Source organism: Natator depressus, chromosome 10 (assembly GCF_965152275.1).
Source record: "Natator depressus isolate rNatDep1 chromosome 10, rNatDep2.hap1, whole genome shotgun sequence".
In the NCBI taxonomy this organism is placed as follows: Eukaryota; Metazoa; Chordata; order Testudines; family Cheloniidae; genus Natator; species Natator depressus.
This window is the reverse complement of record NC_134243.1, coordinates 43669401-43681543: the sequence shown is the minus strand read 5'-3', so window position 1 is coordinate 43681543 and position 12143 is coordinate 43669401. Positions and strand designations below refer to the sequence as shown.

At 44.0% G+C, this 12143-nt stretch overlaps 1 protein-coding gene across 2 annotated transcripts in view; it reads right to left on the bottom strand.

Annotated features, from left to right (window-relative positions):
- Nucleotides 1-12143, bottom strand: part of CPEB1 (cytoplasmic polyadenylation element binding protein 1) — a 76958-nt gene that overhangs the window by 58455 nt on the left and 6360 nt on the right. For both annotated transcript variants that reach the window (XM_074964712.1, XM_074964713.1), the window contains exon 2: nt 2008-2185. In XM_074964712.1, coding sequence (XP_074820813.1) covers nt 2008-2083 — 76 coding nt within the window. In that variant the 5' untranslated portion in view covers nt 2084-2185. The remainder of the gene's footprint in view (nt 1-2007; nt 2186-12143) is intronic.

The window sequence follows — 12143 nt, the reverse complement described above, 5'->3', positions numbered from 1 at the left end:
GGACAAAGCAGCTAGGACTACATTCTACAAGAAACAGTAAGTGATCTTGATCCTACTGCAACTGCACAGGGGCAGAATTAGAATCACATGGACAACATGAGCTTTGGCATTCTTGACTAGTGATTAATTGTACAACATTAATGTGGTTAAATTTTCTAGCTTAAGGAAGTATCATTAACAGATACTGATTAGACCCCACCTAATGCCCTGTCCCGATGCAAGTATACTCACTGATACAGGACTCCGCATTTTCCAAAATATGGAAACTCCTGGTGCACTGAGAGCAAGTGTTCTAATATAAATTAGATAAGGCAGGGCTCCTTCAGCAAAAGCATCTTCCCCTTTGCCAAGAGGAGAGATGTAACTGAAGCTGCCCATGCTTGTGAAGGGGCTGCGCCATCAATAAAAACTGACTTAAGTGGTGATAGCTTGGGTCTTGTGGCCCTCTGATGTTTTGGCCCCACCATATCCAAGATGGCCTCCTGCAGAAACCTTAGGAAGCTGCATTCTATAAATCTTCTTGATGCTACTGATTAGTCATGTTTTTAATTTATTAGGGTTTTTAATCCCCACACCAGTCCTGCAATGTTTTCATCCTCTGTACTTAAGTGAGCTGCACCCTTATTTCAAGGAACAAGGATTTTAGCCTCCTGTTGCAGAGAATGAGATCTGATCTTGACAGATTGTGTCAGCTGGTTTTACAGAGACCCCTTAAATATTTTTATTTTCTCTTTCAGCTAGTGTTATGGCTTTTGCCAATCCAAGAACCACTTTGGAAAGAGAAGCCAGCAAAGAGCACAACATACTGTGCAAGACAGAGAACAAGACTGCATACATATTGTAATTACATAGTGCTTGGAATGGCAGTCTCTTCAGTCACACATGAAGTTTGATATTTTAAGACCAGCATATCGATCAAGGCAAACTTATGCCAAAGTCTCATAGTTTGCCCTTGTATGTGTCATGAAGACTCTCCACAAGGATAATCTGGAACTCAAATGTAACTGAGTAACAGACATGCCTATTAAAAGCTGCCCAGTTAGTTTCCTAGCATACACCATCCTATGGCAGCTGTGCTCCACACTGACTGGGGAGTAGGATACATCCATAACCATACCCACTCTTCCTGAAATAGAAGACTTGGATCCACTGGCTGAAAGGGCCCAGGAGAGGTTTACTAGCAGCAGGCTGGATGAACAGATGGACTCCTCCTCTTTGCAGCTTGCAAGCATAAGCCGAGTCTTCACTAGTAGCATTTTCCTAGTATAGCTATATTGGCAAAATTTTACTAAAGACCAGGCCTAAGGCCAGATCTACACTACAGACCTATATTGGTATAATTAAATCACTCAGGGGTGTGAAAAATCCACACCTCTGAGTGATGTAGTTACTGACCTAACCCCCAAGTAGATCACACTATGCTGACAGGTGAGCTTCTCCTATTGACACAGCTACCACCTCTTGGGGAGATGGATTAACTACACCAATGGGAGAAGCTGTGTCAATGTAGTAGTGTCTTTACTGAAGGGCTGCAGTGGTGCGGCTGCTCCGCTGTACACAAAGATGAACCCTAAGAAAGTGTTTAAACATCAAAGTAGGACACAATCCAAAATAAGTCTTGCACCAAGCAGATTAGCACCACTGCAAAAGGTGACAGTTTAGTTGTTTCAGTGCAAGTTTGTGTGTAAACCAGAATGAAGACCCTGACCAGCCCTCCAGCAGGAAAAGAGACTTGACCCTTTTTGATATTTCTATGGTAGAAACAAGTAGAAAGAAGCTGCTGAAAGACTCAGGCTCTTATGCATCACAGGGCTGCACACAGATCTGCAGTGGTTTCCTTCACAAAACATCTTTATTATGCTCCCCACTTGTTAGTACTCTTAAAAGAGAGACATTAAAAAATACCAAGCAAGACAGGTTTACATATTACATCCAGCTATGGAATCCCTGTATTGCAACCATCTGACATTGCTCTGTGCTAATAAGAGCACAAGCCAGCCAAGTCACCTGGCAAAAGGTCACGTCTTCCTTTTGTGATGGGTGTTGTGCAGACTCCACTGAAATCCAGAGAGTTATCCAGCATGGCATTTATTCTGCGGAAGATATCTGCATTGCTGCAAGTAGAGAGAGCAGGTGCATCAGGGCTATCCCAGCAGTCTTTGGTGGTCCTCCCAATATCTTCCTTCTAGGCAGAAAGTGAAAAGTGTTAGTGCCTTGCCATGCTAATCAGATGTTAGCTGGCCTACTTTGAACAAGGTATGATTTTTACAGCCATAGTTTGGTTTTAAGTTCAATACTTGGGTTACTTTTACCTTTAGGCCTCTACACTTAGAGCCACATCTCAGTATAGTTCCTTTGTGTCAAAGGAAGAGGGTCAAGAGCATGGGTGAGCAAGCTTTTGTTAGTATAAAGAATGACCAGTGAAATCAGAACACCCCTCCTCAAGTCTTACCCTGTTCTGTAAAAGACAACCTAGTCAAGCAGTGTCTTGCCTGGGGCTGCACAAGTCAGCAGCATAACTGGGATATGGGACTCAGTTCCGGTCTTCCAGTCCTATGATCAGATCATAACAGCTACTGAGAACCCTTTCAGTACTGATGTGCAAGAGGCCACCTAGCTCTGGTTTGACAAGGCCCTGGAATTTGGCATATCCAGGGTACAGGTACATTTGAGCCAATATAGAATTTCCAAACACACCATCTTGAACACAGTTGCCCTTCTGTAGTTTGTCTGCACTGCATAGTCTGGGGGTGGGGGTTGCCCATAGGTGGATTTTAAGTTATGGGAGGTAGCACTTTCTTCATTGCTTTGATAGTGGACGACACACACACAGTGGTCATAGTCTGACCCACCAGTCTAGATGGTACTTGTATAAACACTTGTTTCTTCGGAAGAGATTGTGTAGAAGCACCTACAGTGGCTGGACACTCTTACTTGCTAGAGGGGCAGGAAAAGAAACCTGGGACATTTTGGGGTGCACCAAAGCCCACATGCCTTGTCTGTAGTGTTGCCCCCAGGGCTAGCCATGCCCCACTAACATTAACCACAACCATCCTTGCCCACATTAACAGCAAATTCCTGTTGATCACTGTTAGCATTTAACATACTGCATTGAGTCAGACCCTGCCTAAGCCTCCCCCTAGCTGCTGGGGAAGGAGAACCTCACTTGATTTTCACTATTAGGTATGGAGCTCTGGACACAGCAATTCCAGGTACTATGGCCCAACTCAGCAATCAGAGCAGTGGGGTTAGTTAGAAAGCCACCCTCTTGCAAAAAAAGGTGGTGACAACACCTGCTTTTGAGAGGTACCATGAAGTCTACAGGAATGATTTCACTTAGAGGGAAGTGGGGAAGGAGCACTTGTGATCCTGGCAGACCAGGTGCTAACTCCTGCCAAGGTCCCCATGTCTCAGCTGAATACTGAAACAGAGCTGGAACCAGTCTGGCTCACCTGTTAAAACAGGTATTAGAATTATATGAATGTGTTTAGACTTTATGGAATGCTTGTGAAATGCTGCATATATTAATTGCATTTATAACATTGTATCGTAAGGTAATGTTCAAACATTTGCATTGTAAGCCTCTAACTGTAAATCAGACAGCAGAGAGGCATTAACTAGCATGAAATGCTGGCCTCCTACAAAAGGCATTATGCCTTGTCCAACTAGGAAGGCCCATCGACAGATGAGTGGAACATTAGAGGTCTCACACACAGGAGACTTGCAAGCGAATTCGTCCAATTGATGTAGTTTGCAGCTCAAAGTCAGAGGGAGGAAAGGAACAAAAACCCTTACCAAGGAGGAACTATACCATTATTGCTTAGACTCTGGGGGCAAGGTTTTCTAGGCATAAGCAAGAGAATGCCAGTGATGAGCCTGGGTTAGCCTTAAGAGCACACAAAGCTTGCTCATTACTGAAGTTTTTAGTACCTTTTGAAACTGAAGATTTTAACTCATTTGTCTGTTTACACTTGCTTTAACCTTTTAAGCCAGAGGTTCACAAACTCTGGTCCGTGACCTCCATTCAGGTGGTCTGCACATAGTTCCCTCTAAGGTGCACGCCTGGGCAGCCACATAAGAGAATGAAGGGCCACCCACCTAATTAGTGGAGCCATGCAACTTTCCTCAGCTCAGGGGGAGAGGGCACATCACTGCATTAGAAAGGTAAGACTACTGATATTAAATATGAGTTGTGCGCTTTTATTTGTAGAACAAAAATGTTAATCAAGGTTTTTTATATAGCACATTCATCCAAAGTGCTTTATAATAGTTAGCTAATGGTACAAAAAACATTTGGAAAGATTAAGTGGTCTGCTGAGACCCTCAGCAATTTGAGTGGTCCACACACACCAAAGTTTGAGAACTGCTGTTTTAAGCAACTCGTTTTCTTTTCCTATTTAATAAACCTATAGATAGTTTGTTATAGGATTGGCTACAAGTGTAGTGTATGGTGAGAGATTTAAGGTTCAACTGACCTGGGGTAAGTGACTTGCCCTTTGGGACTTGCAGTAACCTGACTTGCTGTGATTCATGGTGTAAGGGACCATTGCAAAGATAGGCCCACCTGGGTGGTGAGACAGATTGGGGTACCCAACAAGACTGTCTGACTCCATGTTAAGGCTGATAGCACCTGAGGAGTTGATGCCTGGTAAGTGGTTGGTGAAATGTATGTCTAGAACTCACAGCCAATTTGGTGCTTGCATGCTGGTTCTTAAGTCTGCCCTGAGGTTGGTACTCATGCTCTATAGCCACTGCAGAGCAACATGACAGCACTGTGAGCTAGTCCCCTGCCCATCACTCCAGTCAGCAGCTATTAACTGGAATGACAGCCAAGTAAGCTGAGCATTAGCCTGACTTTAGGGAGGAAAAGCATAACTAAGTGTTGGTCTTTTCCTGTCCTCCCAGAAGCCCTGCCTCATGGTGACCTTCTAGAAGAGGGAAGGGAGAGCAGTGTACTCCCTGGCACCATCCCAGAGTGTTAGCACTACATTCTCAAGCCTCTGCTGACCCAGGAGCAAGATGCCACACTTTGTGCTGTGCTATTGGTTTGGGGACACCTGCCCCACTCATCCAACTGAAGTGCCAATGCAGCCAAGAGCTGTGCTCCTGTGGGTGTGTCTGGGTAAGTCCCATGCACAGGCACACAAAAGTTATCACTGATGGAGTCTTGCAGGGAAGGTTTAAAACAGGGGCAGGAAAATACAATTCCTGCAGTCCTGACCCCTGGAATGGCAAAGGAGTCATTTTCACTGTGCAACCCTGGATTCCACAGCCTTTAACAAGCTGGCTACAAAGCTCGATTCCTAGCATGAGAACAGAACACACATCAACTGCAGCAAAGCTGATACAGGCCAGGCTGTTGAAGCTACCAGCCATTAAATCTGCTCCCATGAAATTAAGGAAAACAGGAAAGCATTCTAATCTGTTTAAGATGGAACATGTGCTTGGTCAATACATACCAACTTAGAATTACGCAAAAATCAAATTTCTCTTCAGGAATCTTTGACACAGCCTGTAACCACAAAAAACAACAAGGAGTCCAGTGGCACCTTAAAGACTAAAATTTGGGCATAAGCTTTTGTCTTATGCCCAAATAAATCTGTTTTTAAGGTGCCACTGGACTCCTTGTTGGTTTTATGGATACAGACTAACACTGCTACCCCCTGATACTTGACATACATAATCTCCTTTATTCATAACCAGTGGTTACAGTCTCACTACAACGCTCGTATGGGAAGGAAGGCTTGTATGCCAGAAATGCTGCTATCAGCACAAAATCAAGCAGAGACTGAAGAGACAGATGCTGGGCTGGTTTTATTTTTAGAAACCCTGTTAAAGTTCTCTCCTGTAAATGAACGTAACTGCCATACTGGGCTAGACCAAAGGTCCATCAAGCCCAGTATCCTGTCCTCTGACAGTGGCCAATGGCAGGTGCCTCAAAGGGAATGGACAGGTTATCAAGTGTTCCATGCCCTGTCACCCAATCACAGCTTCTGGCAAACAGAGGCTAGGGACACTATTCCTGCCCATCCTGGCTAATAGCCATTGATGGACCTATCTTCCATGAATCTAGGTAGCTCCTTTTTGAACCCTGTTATAGTATTGGCTTTCACAACTCCCTCTGACAAGGTGTTCCAGAGGTTGACAGTTCATTGCACGAAAAAATACTGTGTTTTAAACCTGTTCCCTATTAATTTCATTTGGTGGCCCCTTGTTCTTGTATTATGAGAAGGAGTAAACACTTCCTTATTTACTTTCTCTATACCACTCATGATTTTACAGACCTCTGATATCCCCACTTAGTTGCCTCTTTTCCCCAAGCTGAAAAGTCCCAGTCTTACTACTCTCCTCAAATGGAAGCCGTTCTATACCCCTAATAATTTTTAGGGCCCTTCTGAACCTTTTCCAATTTCTCATATATATACACACATGCACGCGCAGCTACCACTGGCTCAGAAGGCAGGATCCACCTGGCAGGTGTGAACCAGAAAGTCTTTACAACTTTATCCTAAACCCAAGTACATAGCCCATGTTCCTCAGTCCATCCACTGGCTCCAGCACCAGTGTTTTTGCACCTGTTTAAACATATTTAGCTTTATCAGTACAACTTTCTCAGTTTTCTTCACTTCCTAGTTCCAAGGGCAGTTATAACTTTGAAAACTCTTCAAGCCTTCATCATGTTTCTTCTAGTTTTTAGATTAGAAATTGAGGTATTCTGTACCCTGAACTATGATACCTGAGAACTTGTGGATTTGTCAAATCCTGCTGTATCACCAGGTAGAAGCTAGGCAAATGATGGAACAGATTTTAGTGATAGTTTTAAGTGTTAACACCTATTTAACCCCAGTGCAGCTGACAGCTCCACTGTTCCCAAGGAAAGGTGCTTGCCCATGGTTTCTCTCCCAAATTAAAGACCCTGAATTTGACTCAATCTATGGAGTAGAATAAAACCTACTCCCTACTTTTATCTCTAGTGATAGAGACCAGGGAGCTCTGGGAAAGGACAGGAGGAAAGCAGGGAACCATGTTAATGCTAGTCAGGCTTAACTAATGTGGGAAGTTCAGAAGCTGCCATGGGAGGAAGCATGCAGAAGGCCATTCTGCAGGGCTCTTTACAGTGTCAGGCCTGGTCTACACCAGGAAATTAAGCTGATATAACTACATTCCTCAGGAGTGTGCAAAATCCACATCCCAAAGCGATGCAGTTAAACTGACCTAATCCTTGGTTTAGACAGGAGAATTCTCCCATCAACCTAGATACCGCCTCCCAGGGAGGTGGAGTACCTACACAAACAGGAGAATCCCTGGCATCAGTATAGGTAGTCTTCACTGATGCACTACAGCAGCACTGCTGCAGTGTTAGTGTAGACAACCTCTCAGTAAAGCAGCTTCCATGCTGATTTGAGTGGCAATTCAGAACAGCAAAAAGCAGAACCAACTCAACTTCTAGGTCTTTGTACAAAAGTAGCAAAAAAGGGTACTTCCTCCTTAGATGTCACCTTCAAGATTCAAGTTCGGCTAGAATGGATTTACAATGATCTGATTTAAGGTAGCTTTACTAAGGTCTTGTCTACACTTAAAACATTACAGTGGCTCATCTGTACCACTGTAGTGCTTCACAGGTAGCTAGACACTACCTACACTGAGAGGATTCTCCTGTTGGTGTAGGTAATCCACCTCCTCAAGAGGCAGCAGCTGGGTCAACGGAAGACTTCTTCCATCAACCTAGTAGTCTACACCACGGTTCAACCAGTAAAGCTACATCTCAAAGGTGTGGATTTCTCACACCCCATGAGCTGTAACTATATGGATTAAAATTCTAGTGTAGACCAGGCCTATACACCAGAGTGATATATGCAGAGTCACAAGAAGTTCTATTTCTTCAAATCCATAATATGAATATTGCTTTAATCTCCCAGACACAAGCCTACATTCCTTAAGTCACATGGTCATCTCAAGTGAGAGCTTGACATCAACACTTTGGTTCCAGGGAAGCTGTGCCAGTAATCCTTGCCCTGCAGCCCACAAGCCTAGCTGTTTTGCAGGGTACTGCATACAGCTCTACAAGCCTTCCTGTAAAGGTAGACTGTTCATATCTTGCCCCCATTGCATCTCCCTTGACTCCTCCCACCTCAAATATTTGAAACATGGCCTTGATTCATGGGCAGAAGAGACTTCCACTCAGTATATTGATACTATGGTGATGGGTACTCCAGAAATGTGATGTAAAGTCACATGCAAATTAGACATAGCCTTCTAGATCTTGGTAGCATAAAGACCACACATTATTAGCACAAGTGATTTACTAGTTAGTGAAGACTAGCTAACAAAGGTAAGATTCAAATCACTGCAGTGGATGCTGCCAAAAGCTTTGGTACAATACCTTCATCTCTGCTTCCTTGGTCAAGTGATACTGGGCTACTCCGACTAAAGCACCAGTGCAGAAGGTCTGGAGAACCAGCTCCAACAAGCAGCATCTGTGCTGAGGCAGGATGAAGTGACAGCATGGAGAACTGTTGAAGCATTAGTCTTTGCAGAGAGGGGTCTTTCTATACTGGGTTGTCTCCAACTGATTGTGCAGAACCAAAATTACTACATAAAAGGGTGACCAGATAGGGTTTAAAAAAGCCAGTGCAAGGATATGTTTAGTTTACCAGAAGCATGAGCAACCTCACTCATAGCCAAGAACATACGTATTTAGACATATGAAGCTCCCTGAAGTGCTTACACACAGCTACTACTGAAAAAGGAAACAGGATGGGCTAGAGTGACATAGCAGGAGGGAAGCTGGATCACTGGCTCAGTCTTGAGGGATGGTGAGAGGAAGGGTTTTCACTGAACCCAGAGATGAGTAGCGGGGCTTCATGATAGACAATGGAAGTGATGACTCAAAAGATTAGTCTGAGGACATGAACCAATGAGCCAGAGGTGAGGCCCAGCATGAGTTAGTGACCAAAGGGAGTTACCATCTGCGAGGCTTCAGAAGTGAAGTGGACACTTGTTGGAACTCATAAGAGACCACTGGATTTTAACTGGCTTTTTCAGCTGAGACCACATTTCAAGAGGCCCAGTGAGACTGAGCTCTCTTCTTGCGCTGAGTGGGGTCTCACTTGGGGCTGAAGTATGCTGATGTATGGGGGTACTTTGCAGTAATGCTGCTCATGCTGGACTTAGAATCATAGAATATCAGGGTTGGAAGGGACCCCAGGAGGTCATCTAGTCCAACCCCCTGCTCAAAGCAGGACCAATCCCCAATTTTTGCCCCATACCCCTAAATGGCCCCCTCAAGGATTGAACTCAACCCTGGGTTTAGCAGGCCAAAGCTCAAACCACTGAGCTATCCCTCCCCCCAACTTCCCTTAACCAAAGCTCTCAACCCTGGAGCCTGAGCCAGCTCCATCTAAGCTTGCTGGAAAAAACTTTTTTTAGAATGTAACATGAAGTTTTCATGTGGGATTTGAACAGTGTAAGGAAGTCAAACATGGTGGTCATCCAGGGTAGTTTTAGGCAAAACCAGGTTCTAGATTAGGTCCTTACCTGGTCTAGAATAGTGAGGTTTGTTTCTGCTTACCAAGCAAACTTAAGCCTTTTCCACACAAGGAACATTTTGTACTAGCTTCCCACTGGTGCTAACCTGGGTTCAGTTCCATCTCTGGCTGTGATGTCAAGAATCCTAGTACAGACAAGTTGGATTCTGAAATGGGGCTTGCAGTGTAGGCCAGGCCTTGGCATTTCAAGAGCTATGCCAGTATAACTAGATAGGTAAGGGTTGATTTTTTTTTAAAAAAGCAAGCCCTGGTGTGGATGCAGATGCCTTACACTGGTACAGCTCATTTCCCTTTCTAAACAGGAGTAAGCTATATCATATACACACTTATACTGTGTAACTGCATGCACACTAGGGTTTTTGCTGCTTTAACTACACTCCAATAGCCCTAGACCAAATGGTGCCCCAGGTGAGGAGTATTTTCGGCCCCTGCCCCTACCTTTTGTTAAACTTTTGCATATATTGTTAATTAAATTTGTAGCCCATTTCATAAGTTCAATGTACAATTTGCATGCATGGTTTATCCCTATCATAAGACAATAAATTTCCATTCTAGGATCTGTGCATCTGATTTATTTGTGCCATATATAAGCAACTAAAAATTGTTTCCTCTAAGCTTATCACTAACAATAAAAACAGCACCCCAAGCCCAGTACCCCTCAAGCCCTGCACTTCAGTCAGTTGTCTGTCACCTGCCCCTAAATCCAGCCCTGACTACACTGACAGTTAAAGCAGCAAAATAAGTTTGTGTAGACAAGCCCTAAGCTGTCTAACTCCACGTAAAATACCTGGAGTCTCAATGCTCCAAATGCCAGTGGAGCAGAACTGGTGAGGGAAATCTTGTAATCTAGTGTAGACAGGCCCTTAGAAAATGCTTTGTTCTGACCAGCTGTTTCCAGCCAATCTCAGAACCATTGTCAGAGAACACAGCTTTTGAGATGAAACACTTCATGCAATTGTGTTGCTTTTGCCAAAGTTCTGATGTCAAAACATCTCATTTGCTATTTTTTAGAGCAAAGTATTCTGACTTTGTTTTGAAGCCACTTGTTTTGTATTGCATTAATAAAAGTAGAATCCAAGATATGCAGTTTTGATTTTGCCAAACATTGAAACACCACATTTTGATCAATCCAAAGTGATGTTTCCAGAATTTTCTCCTTATGAATTTCAAAATTTTGGGGTTTGGTCCTAATTAGACCATCACAAAACATCTCAAAGTCCTCTGCACAGCTCTAACTGGGACCACACTGGTTTCAGATGTAGAGTGCCAGGGAGCAGACACCCCCGAGTGCAGCAAGTTTCAGTGCTGTAAAGCCCCAGTGTAGACAGTGCACCAGCACTGGTAGCTACGCCCCTTGTGGAGGTGGGTTTTTTCTCTCCAGAGCATTGGGAGAGCTCTCTCCCAGTGCCCTGCTGCGACTACACAGGCCATGTTAAAGCACTGCCATGGCAGCGCTTTAACGTTGCCAGTGTAGACTAGCCCTTAGTTGTTCAGAGAACTCTTCTTACCTCAGGCTATGTTTATACTACTGTGGTAAGTCAACCTACACTATGCAACTCCAGCTACATGAATAATGTAGCTGGAGTCGACGTACCTTAGGTCGAGTTACCATTGGGTCTATAGGAGAAAATCTCCCATTGACTTACCTTACTCTTCTCATCAAGGGTAGAGCACAGGGATCGACTAGAGAGTGATCTACAGTTGATTTGGTGGGTCTTTACTAGACCTGCTAAATTGACTGCCAGTGGATCGATCTCAGAGCATCAATCCCTGCAGTAGTGTAGATCTGCCCTCAGTGTCAGCTAGATGAGACCTAGACACTAGTGTTTATGTAGAAAGACTTTCCTCCATCAAACAGGTTTTCTAGCCTTGTCATTCAGTTCACAATTGGTAGGTAAAGAGCAATTTACAGTTTTGAAGGTGTGATAGGGTAAAGCTATCCAGCCCTTAATGCTGCCATGTTTTTCCGGGGAACCAATTCAAGTTCAACCAAACCTCCAATGAGGTTATGAAAGAAAGTGTTTCCAATCTGACTGCCAGCTGCCTTGTTAGAGTCAAACCCTTCACTTCCCCTGGGGTACGGACTGTGTGGAAAGTTAAAAGTCTGGAACACAACTTGAGCCCTGACTACCTGAGAAGAATGCTTGGGGCCTGTCTTCTGTTGCTATGCTGTTTCCATGCAGACACTGCCCAATGATAGCAGACATACAAAGCCACTCTAATAAGAACTTTACTTAGGCCTCCTTAAATTCCTACCACCAAATATAAGGTGTTTAAATGGAGACTCACATACTATCACAGTAAGGACAAGAGCACTACATTCCTGGAAACAGTGCATCCCGCAGGTTCCAGCACTGTAGCATTGAAGTTCCCATTAATTCTCACTGGGAACCGAGTGTTGGTATTGAGACTCATTTAAGGGAATACAAACAGATTAACAAGAACCACATACCTGCTCAGATGTGAGAGCAGACCTGAACCTCAAGATTTTAGTGAAGATTTTATGGATGCCAGCTTTGCATACTGTTCCACCTCTCCAAAACCAGCTGCTGCCATTTTGGTGTTAACACAAACTACACTGGGTAATGCCTCTCC